This window comes from Protopterus annectens, chromosome 6.part1 (assembly GCF_019279795.1).
Source record: "Protopterus annectens isolate FY-2018-M chromosome 6.part1, PAN1.0, whole genome shotgun sequence".
Taxonomy (NCBI): Eukaryota; Metazoa; Chordata; order Ceratodontiformes; family Protopteridae; genus Protopterus; species Protopterus annectens.
This window is the reverse complement of record NC_056738.1, coordinates 413,205,380-413,220,512: the sequence shown is the minus strand read 5'-3', so window position 1 is coordinate 413,220,512 and position 15,133 is coordinate 413,205,380. Positions and strand designations below refer to the sequence as shown.

Below are 15,133 nucleotides of genomic sequence, written 5' to 3'. Positions count from 1 at the left end.
GAAAACCAACATGGGAAAGGAGATTTTGCCAGTAGGGTTGACTGCAGGTAGTGAAGGTAGACTAAAGGGGGGTAGAATTTTCTGGAGAAATTTGATAAATGAATCAAGATGTTGGGAGCAAATAGGGAGAGTAGGAAAGGTAATAGAGTGGGATGACACTAAGCAGAAGTTTGCTCTGAAGGTTAGAGACCGTCTTCCCTGTGAGTGATTAATAAAGTAAGGAACAGAGACATACATTTTTGAGTTGGGATACAGGATAAGTTTAATGCTATTGGCTGCAAAAAAGCAGTTACTTGGAAATGGAAATCAAAATCCAAATTAACTGTAACTGAAGTATTGAATATTGTAAAGGAGGCAAAAGTTGCTTGAAGTGGGGCCTTTAGAAAAGGGAAGGAGCAAATTAGATGCAAGTAAATGTGATTTGTTGGAACAATACATGCAGAACAGTGTTCAGGAGGAGGAGGAGGAATGAAATTCAGTGGAAGGCAGGAATTGAGTAATGTATGTAATGTTGGAGTGATTGAAAATTGGTGAAGTGCATACTGCATGAAAATAAAGAAAATGCTGTTATAGTTTGCTTTATTTTGCATCACTCTATATGTACCTGTGTCACATCATTTTTAATAAAGATGTTAAAACATTGCATACCTTTGTCAAACACTACAAATTGGATGTGATGTCTAGATCAAGGGCTTTTGGATCTGCCATCCTAAAGGGCATTCTGTTATGATGACACCTGGGAAGCAAGGCAACTTGGGGGTTCAGTCCCATCAGACGATTTATTGAAATGTATCTGTATTTTTATTGCTTTGTCTATCTTTGGAGCTTTTCTCCCCCGGCCTCCGCTGCAAAAAGGCAATAGCTCAGCCGGACACTCCCGGTCAACAAATGTAAAATAAATAAATTAATCAGTTGAGGTGAATGGAGGGGACAGTATAGGATGCAGAACTTAATGTACTTACCATAATGCTAGATCCATATTGCTCTTCGTGGCCTACCAGGGTTTGCATATTATTAGTTGCCAGTCTTTTTTGAATAAAACATCATTGTCTTAAGTGCCCTTTGGGCTGCATAGCTTTCTAGCATTCTAAGGAGAAGTAGTACTTCAGTCATTTACTGTTGCATAGTAACTTACACAGCTGTATTTTCAGAGAAGGTTAACAAAGAAGGTGTATATTTTACCAGAAGCCACATCACAGTAGTAATTCAAGGCTGTCAATATTGTGGTCACTGCCACCTTTCAAAAAAGTGTGAAAACAAGTGGAAGTAATTTGATATTAGAGGGTGGCTGCTCAAAGGAGAGACAGGAAAACATCTGTTTCAAATAAGGGCAGTGAATTATTGAACACTGCTTTCTAAAACAGTAATAACACTGTACCATTTCAAGAATGGGAGTAACAAAGGCCTACTTTATGACGTATGGAGTAACAAATATGCTTTTGGTTTATTAAAATCTCCAGTTTACATGCAGGTAAAGAAATTGATTAAGTTGGTTAGTCAAAAATGGTCCTAGTCTGCCATCATTTCTTTTGAGTCCGTGTTTATCCCTTCACAAACAAAAGTGATTTTTATATTGGTGTGTGCCATGTTTGTGTCTTGGAACATGATATTTCATTTGTTTTACAATGTTTTTTTATGATGTGTACTGTGACATTCAAGAAATGAAACCAAAGTAATGCATTTAACCTAGCATCACTGTTTTGGGGGGTTGCTGTAATGAAATTCTGCTATTTTTTGGCTTAAATGAAACTCCAGAAGTTCTTGGCTTACCAAAAATAAGTGACATTTTAAATGACACATGAAGTTGGTACAGAATAGTGAAAGTAATACATAGTGCAGAGTTGCCAATCTTGCTATGCAGAGAATTGGTTTGTAGCAATATAGTTATGGGCAACATTTTTATCTGTTCTTTATCCTCTTACCAGCTTAACCTTCAATTCCCTGGCCAGCCAGTGGCCCATTCTTCCTCTGTCCAGTCACAGCACTCATCATCCCATAGGAGGTCTCATTTGTCCAAAACGTATTTGCCTGATTGCTGAAGGCTGATATCGAGGGGGAGGAGCCAGTGGCAAACAGACAATCATCCACAACTCTTTTTTTTTTTTGCTGACCAACACAAGGAGGCCTTCAAGTGTCTGCAAGTGTAGTACTCTGTGTAGCTGTGAACTTCTGCACACACATACTGTTTTTCTAGAGTGCAGTCAGTCATTGGCTGGACATATATACCCAAATCTTCCTCCAGTTGGCATTTCTGCACTTGTGCAAATACATCACCCCCACTCAGATGGGCAATATGGCATGAAATGTTTACTCCTGACTGCTCCTCCAGTACCCTGGACAGTTTTCACAACTAAGATGTCAAGGTTGTTGTCATGGTTTATGTAGTGGTTAGCATTTGAGAACAAAGTTAATGACAAAAGCTTGTCTTTCTAAGAAACATTATGGCTTGTATTACTTTTTAAATAAAAAGGCTGCTGTAATTTTATTTAAACAGGTCTTCCTCCAATGCCGTTACCACCAACAAACTTTGCAGGGCTAACTGATGAAGAACTACGAGCAATGGAAGGGCATGAACGTCAGCATTTGGAAGCTAGATTGCAATGTCTACAGAATATCCATACTTTGCTAGATGCTGCAATGCTTCAGATAAACCAGTATCTCACTGTCCTAGCAACTATTGGGTAAGTAATTTATTCACTGAAATAAGATGATTTCAGTCAGATGGGATGCATTTATTTTAGAAGTGCTGTAAAAATATTTGTTAGTAATACAAAAATATGCATGCATAACAAAATTGCAGGAAGGCAATCAGAACTATGTTGTCACGACTTTAAAAGCCATTAATACACAAGTGGCAAAAAAATGGAGTTTTCTTCAGGGAGGTCATTGTAATGTATAACAGTTGAACTTCAGCATATCTCACATGTCATTTCACTGCCTTTGTACCTTGTAACACCTCTGAATTGTGGGATGTCACAGTTCTGTCAGTCTATACATATCCTTACATTCCAGAGCATTTTCTGAAAAATCAAGTTAAACATAAGCCAAATGTAAATATCTTGTAAGCATTAAATGTTATTAACAGGTACTTACAGCAGTGTTATCAGTAATAGGTTTTCACACAAACCCAGAATACTATAGTATTTCTCAAGGTTTACATTTAGCAGTGCAATATCAATAGCAGTTTTCTTCAATATCAGATAGGTTTCAGATGATGCCATACAACAGTATGTAAATCACTTGGGTTTGGAAGTAGTAATACATGTATGGAACTGATGCATCTCTTCATAATTACTAGCAAAAAGCTAGCAATATCTCCATTGTAGACAATGGCAATGTATTTTGTGGTCTTCCTCCATAACATTTCACACCATGCCCCCCTCAGTAACATTTAACTCTGTTTTAGTTATGAAAATTGAATTGTAAATATAAAAAGTTACATAATGTGATACAGCAATCAGTGTTTCCACTGCATGACATCATCAATTAATGATCTTAGTTGGCAGTTTGTTGCACTTTACTCTCTTATGTTGCTTATTTGTATTGGACAAGTCAGTTAGCTAAGGAAGTCAATCCCCAAAATGTAAGGATGCCATAAGGAGCTATAGGTGTTAAATAAGGGTCTATATTATCTCCTCAAAAATTTAATACAGTGAACGGCATGTAAAGCGAAAATGCCATTCAGAGAAGTGGAATAGTGAGATTCCAATACAGTGAAAATCGGGAAATTTGCCCTTTACTCACTGTAGTGCGATCTCGGAGTTGGTATATATAATTATTGGGGGAGGGGCAGCCCCCCACAATAGTGAATTCGCTGAATGGCATTTTCGCTGTATATGCCATTCGCTGTATTTGGCATTCGAGGAGATAATATAAACACGTTAAATAAAAGTGTACAAAATGGTGCTACAGAAGCAACTGAGTTGAGACCAGGTCTTCGTCTTAAACTAACGTTTAATGGAACCTTGTTTGGTTTGTATGCACTGGTGTGTACAGCTAATATTTGTAGTTTTGTGCAGTTCTTGCTGTTATTGATGAAGAGTTTTCATCTGTGTAGTGTCTTGCACTTATTGATTTCTTTTTCACAGATCCTTAATCAAAACATTTTTTTATACTGTGATTGTACTTTGCCCATGTTAATACCACATATCACTGTGCTGTTTCCTGTATTTTACCTTCTTCCCACTTCTTTGCAAGTGGAGATGGGAGTTTCTTGATGCGGCATACATTTCATTTTCTTGCATGAGACTTGCTTGTGTTTTAGGCATTATCGATACTGCCTGTGAATTTCGGATACATACAGTGCCTACTTTATAACAGTAGAGCATGTTTCCACGTATCACTGCATGAAGGGGCTGTTAGTAGAAATCTACATATATTTGATTTTTGCACAAGACCTACAGTTTTCCTTGATCTAGTTTACATGTCACACACTGTGTGGTGTACTTTACTTTCCAGCTTCAAGATGTTAAGTACTGACATTTTAATCTGCAAGATATTTTTTTTACTAGTAAATTTATGAATATGTGTGTGTGTGTGTGTGTGTGTGTGTGTGTGTGTGTGTGTGTGTGTGTGTGTGTGTATATATATATATATATATATATATATATATATATATCCCCTCCGGTAGGGGGAGGAGCTTGGAGCTCAGATCTAAAGCTGTTGAAAACTGCCGGCTCGGATCTGAGGTCAGATCCGATTCCTGAAGGTCCCAAAGGTTGCAGACAAATGAAGTTTACCTACTCGGATGGAACGTTATGGTGAGTACATAACTTCTTATTATCCCCTTTGGGAAAAAAACATGTACCCGTGAATCACCATATAGGTGGTAGTACACTAAACACCGAAAGTGTGATAAGTGACTTAGAGACACAGGTGGACAGTGGTCTCACCTTCGATAACCACATCGCCACAACAGTCAGGAAATCCTTCTATGTAGCACACCTCATCACTAAGGGCTTTTCATCCAGAAAAAAGGAGGTCATTATCCCACTGTACTCATCCCTCATTAGACCCATTATAGAATACAACGCCCCGTTTGGTATGTACCTCTCAAGACATCTGCAACAACTGGAAAGACCGCAGAAATACCTCACTAAAAGAATCACAGGCCTAAAGCAGATGCCCTATGCTGACCGCCTTAAAAAACTCCAGCTATACTCTGTGGCATATCGTCTACTCAGAGGCGATCTCTGCTTAACATACAAGGCCATGTCAAACCCAGAGTTGTTGGACATGCTACACTTAAAGAAATCCCAATCCCTCAGAGCCACACGCTCCAGGGATCTAAACCTTGTCATCGCAATAAACAAAACATGCTGGAGGGATAGGTTCCTGACCCAAAGACTCCCCAGACTCTGGAATAGATTGCCCATACATGTCAAGCAGATTGCCTCTTTGGCCCTCTTCAAAAGGAACCTTGACGATTGGTTGGGAGAAAGGAAATTCACCCCGGGTATCACGTCATTTGCCCTGCTAGACAGGGGTCCAGGGAAGTAAATAGTGTGGGAAGAAATAGCCAGGGAATTGTTATGGCTAGGCTTGTATAGGCCCTAGGGCTGATAGCCTAGTACCAACCTATGAACCTTCAGGCGTCTGCTAGAAGATAAAGATGAAGAGGAATTTCACCTTTCAACACGACAATGACCCCAAGCATACATCCAAATCAACAAAAGAATGGCTTCTCCAGAAGAGAAGTTTTTGAATGTTCCAGCCAGAGCCCAGACCTAAATCCAATAGTAAGTCTGTGGGGTGACCTGAAGAGGGCTTTGCACAAGAGATGCCCTCACAATCTTGACAGATTTAGAGCGCTTTTGCAAAGAAGGGTAGGCAAATATTGCCAAGTCAAGATGTGCCATGCTGATAGTCACTTACCCAAGAAGACTGGATGTTGTAATTAAATCAAAAGGTGCTTCAAGAAAGTATTAGTTTAAGGGTGTACACACTTCTGCAACCAGCTTATTGTAAGTTTTTTTTTTATTTTTTTTTTCCCCTAACAGTTTTGTTTTTCAATTGAATTGTACAGGTTATAGATCACATTAAAGGTGGGAAAAGTTTTGAAATGATTTATTGTGGTCTCATTTTTTTTATATCACACAAACCTGGGAATATATATATATATATATATATATATATATATATATATATATATATATATAAAATATGTGTGTGTATGCACATACATACATATATTTTTCCATTTTTACTGTCACACAATGCGCATGATTTCTTAAAATCACTCCAGCGTTGCATATGTTGCTCAATTGTTGTCTTTCCTTAAAGGAGAACTGCACCCAGAACTGAAAAAAAAACATTTTCAAGTATAACCTGAACTTTTATACATTACTAATGTATCTGTAGCAAAGCAAGTAGTTAGTATTTTTTTCTAATTTGTTATTCCCCCAAAATACCATATAAGGGGGGCTGCCGTGGGTAACATGATTTTATTTTACAGCAGATACCTTTGCCTTGCTGATGTCATTTTAGGGGAATGGAGAGAAATCCTTATGACGATAGCGTCATTTACTGTGGTCTTCTCGATCATTATCTTGTACTTTGACTGCCAAGCATCAATCTGCGTTTTTAATTACTTTGCTTCCTATGATTTTCATTAGTGCTCATCTCTGATGCAGCATTTTAAGGGATGCCTGAATAACAGGTTTAAAAATATAGCCAAGTTAATTCTTATTCATAGCCTAGTATAAACCTAACATACACCAGGGACTTTACAAGCCTAGCCATGCAGTCCAACCCAGTTTTGTCCCATAGTTCCTTGTATGGTGGGGTATGGTAGCTAAGAGTTAGTTGGGGGGGGCTATGTTAGTTGGGGATTAGCTTACTGTCAACATCTGTACATCAGAGAGATGGGAGACAAACTAGGGAGTGAATTTGCAATTTCCCAATCGATGATCAAGATCCCTTTTGAATAGGATCAAGGATGAATTCGACTTCACATAGATGGGGAGCTTATTCTAAAGAGTGAAGATCCTTTTAGACATATCGGTCTCTCTAACATGTTCTGTTTGTCGATAGAGTTCAGGTCCTTGGATCTAGTGTTTTTGGTGATTGTTTTGTAGATGTTCAAGAGGTCCATCAGAGCTAGATCTGAGGATATATTGTATGCTAGGCATAGACCTTCTGTCTGTAACCTGTAGGAGACTGAGTACAGAGGTAGGACCTTAAAGCTTTTTTTGTAGGATAAGTATTCATACCCTGGATTCTTCTGGTGAGGAACCCTTGAAGGCATTCCACCTGTTGCAATTGCATGGTTACATACATATCAAACTGGGAATTGTACTCACTGACTGTTCTGAAAAGGGCAGAGTAGAGTGATACTCTAACTTCCTTAGAGCTGGATGGTCCTACCCTTGCTTATGAGTTGGGCTTTATAGAATGATTTTCTTACTATCTTGGCTATGTGTTGGTCAAAGACCAAATTTCTGTCTGCATATGTTCCCAAATCCCTATCTATCAGGTCAACTCTTAGGGGTGTTTTATTGATGGAGTGGATGATTTACAGAAAGGTGCTACAATGCATTTCTTATTGAGTTTTAATCCATGCCTTTGGCAGCAGTCATTTATTTGTGTTAGACCCTCTTTTGGATGTTGCTGTCCTGAGAGATATTTGTAATGGCTCTCAAATTAGTCATCTGAGGACTTTTGTGAGACAGAGACCTTTGACATTAGTCTTTACTTCTGAGAAATAGATGTTAAACAGGAGAAGGTCTAACACAGCCCTGGGGTACTCTACTGCTGACTGGTCTCCTTATGGAGGGGGTCTCACCAGTCTTGATGACTTGGGTCCTTTCTTTGAGCTAACCAGAAATCCAGGGAGTTGTACAGGGATTTATGCTTAGCTCTGCCAGTTTGTCAAAAGTACTGGAGTGGGATATTGTATCGAACACCTTGACCAGGTCAAGGTCGGCAGTATAAACAGTTTTTCTATCATCTGTAGCCTTGGTGAGACTCTTGTATCAGTCTTCCAGGTTGAGTAGGCAAGACCTTCTCTTAAAGCCAAACTGGGATGGTTGTAGTGTCTGTAGGTTGTCGGTATCCTTGTTGAGCATTTTCATGATAATTCGTTCCGTGGTTTTACATATCAGATTTGTCAGACTGGGTCTGTAGTTCCTGAATTCAGTTGATGGTCCACCCTTATGAATAGGGATGACCATTGCAATGTTCCCATTCACCTGGCACCTAGCCTATTTTAGACTGCAGTTGAAAAGTGCCTGAAGTGGTCCTGCTAGGTCTTCTTTTAGGCTGTTTAGGAGGTAACTGAACATATTGTTGAGGCCCATTGAAGCATTGTTTTTGGTCTTGATGAGCACCACCAGCACTTGCTGATAGTTGTGGAGTGATATGCTAGAAGGGATTTCACAGGGATGGTTGAGGAGTGAAATTACAGCTAAACTTATCAGCTGGTAGATTTGCTACGTCACGTACATCATTGAAGGTTGTGCCATTTAGCACAAGTCTTTTGCACTACTCAGTATTAGCTTTAAGGCTCCTGACATAGCTGAAGAAGGCCTTGTAATTGTCCTTAACCTGGGAGGCTATCCTGACCTTTAGCTTTACTGGACTTTTAGACCTCTTAGTTTCCTGTTTAGTTGAATCAGAGAGCTTTTATCTATTAGAGTTGCTCTTTCTGATTTTGGCAATGGCTGTTTTTTCATATACATATATGTATACACACACACCTACCCTGTTAAGGTAAGGATTTCTATTTTCTTTTCAAAGTAACAACTGTAATCCAGTGTTAGTGTGAGAAACCTGAGGCTGAGGTGATTTGCGCTGCTTTCACAGTTTTTAATATTGTAGGTAGACTATTTGGAATATTCTTTCCCCAACTCACTGACCCATTTTAACACAGTACTGTGTGCAGTGCAAAAATGCTGCAAGAAAACACCAGTGGAAACGTGCACTTACTGAAAATGAAGTATAAGGAAAAAATACAAAATCAAATACTGATAAGAAAATGAATAATTTCCAGGTTTCCGCAGGTATACCAGTGGTTCCTGAAGTCCTCCTTTTTTAATTGATTTATAATCCCCATTTTTGTCTTGCCTCTTCCTAACTTCGCTGTTAATTGTTGAGCTTTATGTTTCTCTAACATTGGCATAATTGTGTCTTCCAAAATGTTTTCATTTTTGCCTGTTTGGTGTCCCCATTTTTCTGCTTTACACACATTTGTATAAAATTTCTAAAATATCTGTAATACTCTTATAGAATCTTGGCTGCTTTTCTTGACATAGGCTCCCTAAGGTTGGGTACAGTTCTTTCTACAGTCTGTGCTTGAGTTAGGGTCTATATTAGTATGCTGAAAGTACACAAACGTGAATCCCTAAAGGCCGACACATAAACAGCGAACCCACGAGTACAACGAACGTCAAGAAGCGTGAAATTTAAATAATCAAATTGCCATAGTTGTCCACACCGTGTTTAGTAAGGTAAAACGTCAGTAGCTGAAATTCCCATATCCGGTATAGCTCACTAACATAAATGTGCAATGGATAGTGACCTTAGGGTTAGGGTTAAGGTAAGTGCATATATAGTAATACATTCAACCTACACCTTAGGGTTAGAAGTAGGGTTACGTGCATATATAGTCATACAGTTGTGTAGCCGAATAGATAAGTAAATTATACTTTTCCCATACTTGGGTGTTTGTTTATATTTAGATACATTTGTTTGTAATGCACATTTAATTAGGATATGGGATATATGGGTGAAGTGTGGATTATTTATTTTGTTTGGCTAGGCAGTACGTAGCGGGCGGTGGAGTTGGCCAACTATGGCAATTCGATATTCTGAATTACCTTCTTCTTGACGTTCGGTGTACTCTTGGTTCGCTGTTTGTGTCGGCCTTTAGGGATTTGCGTTTGTGTACTTTCGGCATACTAATATAGACCCCTTGAGTCATGCTGAAAGGTTTTCACTCCAAAGTTATCAAAGTGTAGTTTAGCAGCAGCCTTTCTTAGCTTCATACATATTGTCAGCATACAGTCTTTTTCCCTTTAGCACTCTGCAGTTGCTGCTGTTCTTGTTCTGTGAAATTCTTTCTTCTACAGTGCTTTAAACTTCATCGACACCATTAAATAATTCATGTTACTACTGTCCAATGTCTTTCTCTCTCTCTGTTTCTAACATGCTTTTAAGCTCCATTTTCTTTTTACACCACTAACTAGCTATCCCATTTGAAGTAGTTTCCAATCTTTTGTAATCACTCTTGATGTACCCAGTAACCATTCCTTAAATTCCTCTCTGTAATGCTTAGAGAGAAGTGCCAGTATCTCATTTTTATATCATAACCCTGCAACTTTATTTTCTTTTGGTGCATGAACTGAAGTAGTTATTGGATGGGGCTCAGAGTTTCCAGTTATGAACATGTGTGCCTGTGAAATATAGTTTCTATCCAGTATAGCCAAGTTATTGCATTTTGGGAAATATGTAAATTCTGAGTTCCTGCTAATGAATTTGTGTCATCCATACCAAATATTCTTGTATGTTTCTTCAGAAAGCTACCCTTTGTGTTATTCTCCTCCAAGTCCCCCTGATACATCTTCACCTTTGCAAGTCAGGTTCCAGTCCCTATCCATTAATAACCCTGCTGAAAACATATTTTTCACGAAAAATTCTGCTAAGCTTTCTAACAGTAGTTTTCAGTGGAATATGAATACATGCCACTGTATTCGTTCTCCGCTGCTAGTAACCTGTTGCTGCCATAAATGTACCATTGTAGTCTTTTACCTTTCTCCCCGATATTCTAGAATGTCTACCCTGCAATCCTTTGTCAAATTTCAGTGCTCAGGTATATCCTTATGCATCCCTTGTAACACTGTTATTTATACTCTGTATATAATATAATTCAGTACTCTTTCTTTTTGTTTGTATATGTAAGGTCATTTACATTCCATGTTAATATTGACAAAGCAGCCATTGTGATAAAAGCCATTGCTCCAACATATTTTACATGAGAGTCCTTTTGAACATGTATCTATCTTGCAGCTCAGGTGTACGCAAGTTAACAGGCTGATCTTGTATGTAGTTGCTTCTTCTCAATTCTGTTTGAAACCCATGTCATGGGTTTCCAAACTTTATTTAGTAAAAACATTCAGGACAAAAATGCATATTCAGAGCTCCTTAATCCCCTTTTAACAGGAACCATACAAAACTATGTACACTTTCTGAAGAGGAAGTCTACTGTTCGAATTAGGAACTTTTGCTGCAAATCAGTGACTGCACCCAAAGGTGTCATTGAAGTTAAGATTAACTGTTCTCAGTTACTCAGATTGCTGTCTGTTATCTTATCTCTGCTCCCCACCCAGAGACAAAAAAAAACTTCCAGTGAACATTAAATTTTAGTCTTAAGAAAAAGTACACTAGCTACCTTGAAGTAAATTGTGCACTGGCATATTTAATGCAGTAAGCTACTAAGGCTTGCTGAGAGGGATTTTATTGTATCATGCTTGATCAGGTGAGGGAAGTCTTGTATCATGTGCGTCTTGACCCAGTGGAATGGGTGCAGTCAAGGTGTACACAACAAAGTGTGGAACAGAACCTTATAAAACCTGACAGTTTTGCATTACTTACCTAAATAAATTAATCTGTAGCCACAGTATTGAAATGGAAGGGACCACACACAAAGTTAAAAAAAATGTTCTGTGCAGATTTGAACCAGCAGTACTGCCTTTCTTAGGTAGTGTTGAGCACTGCTATGCTAGCAAGCAGCCTGTGGAATTTTGCCACATTTTTGTACTTCAGTCTTTGTTGTGTTTACCCTTTATGGTACAGTCTTATGTCTTTCCCTTTGTATCCTGATGTTGTTTTTTGTTATTTCATTGTGTGACCAATTTGGATGTTTTTTTCTCTGGATTGTGGAATGCTGATTTAAAGAACTTCAGTCTAAAGGTAGGAAGCTGGACTATTTTCAGACTTTGTTTACTTTTTTTTCACTGAACTACATACTAATACCCATTTAAAAGTTAATTCAGTTGTGTCTTGCAGATTCATAGAAAAAGTAATTCTTATTAATACCTCTCATAATTAGTTGCTTGCACTTGCAGGGTACCTTTCAGCCAAAAGCATGAGATAGTTGAAAGTAAAACAACTTGTTATTTTGAAAACACAAGAAAGAACTAACAGTCTTCACTGTTTCCATAATTTTCTTATTTTAAGTCTTTACTTAAAAATGAGCATTATAACTTAAAAATACACATTGTACATTAAAACTAAAAACATTAATCTAGACACCCAAATCCTATAAAAATGGGATGAGGCATCTTTCACTTATATGTACAGTATGCTCAATACACATTTACATCCCCATCCATCAGCCAACAATCATAAAGTTATGTTAACTTCAGGTGAAAATTAAAATTGGGTGGGGGTTTGTCTGATAAATTCTGTTTGAACAGAAGAACCCGGCAGGGATTTCGTTTTTCCACTTTATTTACTTTATATTTACAACCATTATCAATAAATAAATATACATGTAAAAATAAAAAAGAAACTCAGAAATTCAAGGGTATAACTGATATGGTAGTAAAGAAAAGTTGCCTTGATTTGCAGATATTTTATACCTGATAAAACCAGAAAAGGACATTTCAGTGTTTTAGAACATTCTGAGATGGTTTCGAGCCTTTTCAGGATACAAACTCAATAAAGATAAAACACAAAGGTAATAGCTGTAAGCTATGTACCCATACACGAATTGGATCTGCAGTACCCATGTTTATGGGGACATGATAAAGTTAAGTAGTTAGGAGTACAGATTAAAAAGGATTCTGTTACAGCAGCTTAAGGGTATGTGAGAATGGACTAAACAAAAGGTAATTAAAAAAAATAGAGAAACTCTGTTTTATGGATATATGTAACGAGATGCAAGCAGTGAAAACATTTTAGTCTCTTTAGTTTTACGTACTGGTCAGGCATATTTTTATCAACCAGTAGAGAAGTTATGGATAGTGATTAGTAAAGAGTTGAAGGATTTTATCTAGGAAGGAAAGAGGGCAAGAATCAAGTGGGATAAGTTGATCCTTCCAGTAGAACAAGGTGGTTTGCGATTACCTAATGTGAAAGAGTATTTCAGAGCTACACAGTTAAGGCTCCTATATATAGCAGAAGCAGAAAGTTATAATTCAAAGTGCAAAGGAATGATGATGATTAATCAGGGGAAGCTCAAGAAATGGTGAGATTTTGGATGCAGGTCCTTAAGGAGAATAACAATAGTAACCATACTTAATATTATATTCATAAAGTAGCAGGACATATTCTAAGTGCTAAGCCAACAAGGGGGTGGAGAAAGAAGATTCTGTTGATAGGAATGACTGCATTTAGGAATACAAAGAGTAAGCAAAGGTGGGCTGGAATTTACTGGAGAAAAATGAGCAAAAGAACCAAGGTGTTGGGAACAAGTTAGAAAGGGAAAGGTAATAGAATGGGAAAAAGCCAAAAATTCATTTGGACTGTAGGCTAGAGATTGCCTTCCCTATCGAGTAGTATAGGCAAAGAGAAAGAAATAGAAGGATTCTAAGTGAACTACCAGCAGTAGTACAGTTTTTAGTAAAATCTAGAACATACGTTGCTATTAAAAATGGGGATAATTAGTAGGGCATATACAATATTGCATGATAACTGTAGGAATCAGAAGAGATTAGAAAGGGTTGGGAAGAGACTGGATAAGCAGTTTCACAAAGAAGCAATGGGAGGATATATGTATGGCTCCCAAATATGCAAACAAGTATAGAAGATTTAGGATCTTTGCTTTGAAGTATTTGCTTAAGTGTTTTTATACCCCAAGCAGACTCCCGAGAATTTTTCCTCAGGTAGATTGCAAGTGTTGGAGGTGTGATGGGGAAGAAAGAGGTAATTGGGAACATATTTTTTGGGAGTATAATGAGTTGGCAGGCATTACAAATTCCTTGCAGACTACTTTATCATATCAGAAATACCAGGCGAGCAAATTGGTATAACTAATGAAATTATTTTTTGTGGTGTGATACAGAATCGGAATTGCCTAGACATTGTAAGGCCTTGCTGAGTTTAATTCTGGTGGCTGACAAAAAAACAATTACTAAAAGATGGAAATCCAAAATCTAAACCAACTGTACTGGAAGTAGTGAGAATAGTAACAAAGAGAAAGCAACTGGAATTGGGATCTTTAGAAAAGAGTAGGAGCAAATCACATAGAAAAAAAGGGAACTGGGAACAGTACATGCAGAGTAATGTTTTGGAGGAAGTTTAAGGGAAGTCAGGAATTGAATGAGCTGTGTAATGTTTGACTGACAAATGACTGGATAGATTACAAGTGATGCATAATGTTTGCAACTGAAAAGACTTTATTATGGCTTGTTTTCATTTATGTAAATGAGTAAAGATGTTTCTTGTTTTTGCATATATGTATATATATATATGTATGTGTATATATATATATATATATATATGTATGGTTACATGTGAAAAGATTGAGCAGCTGAAATATCGAACACCATATGGTCAAGACCATATGATCGATATTTCAGATCGATCTCTTCAAAGTGTTAAAACAAAAATAAACAAGAAGACGTTACTGCAGGGGGCAAGCCCCCCTGCACCCCCCACAGTTAAATATACCAACTCCGAGATCGTGCTACACCAACAATAGAGAGCGTAACGGGAAGCATTCCTATTCCCTGCTGTAGCGCAATCTCGGAGTTGGTATATTTAAGTAGGGGGGTGTGGGGGTTGCAGGGGGCTTGCCCCCCAGCAGTAACGTTGTCTTGTTTTTTTTTAACACTTTGAAGAGCTCGATCATCTGAAATATCGATCATATGGTCTCGACCATATGGTGTTCGATATTTCAGCTGCTCGATCTTTTCACATGTAACCATATATATGTGTGTGTGTGTGTGTGTGTATATATATATATATATATATATATATATATATATATATATATATATATATATACATATATATATACACATATATATATACATATATAACCAACAATCACCCAATAAAAAGAAAGATAAAATATAACAAAGCCCAACCGGATGGTCGTAATGCAGTCTATTCAATCTAATCCAGTAACACAATCCAAGAAAACGCCTTCTTTAAAATAGATGTAACCGGTTTATTAGAAGAAAAGAATGTT

The 15,133-nt window shown here is 37.6% G+C and overlaps 1 protein-coding gene across 3 annotated transcripts in view; it reads left to right on the top strand.

Annotated features, from left to right (window-relative positions):
* Window positions 1-15,133, top strand: part of SYVN1 (synoviolin 1) — a 1,102,750-nt gene that overhangs the window by 1,022,574 nt on the left and 65,043 nt on the right. For all 3 annotated transcript variants that reach the window (XM_044075840.1, XM_044075842.1, XM_044075841.1), the window contains exon 14: window positions 2,495-2,681. In XM_044075840.1, coding sequence (XP_043931775.1) covers window positions 2,495-2,681 — 187 coding nt within the window. The remainder of the gene's footprint in view (window positions 1-2,494; window positions 2,682-15,133) is intronic.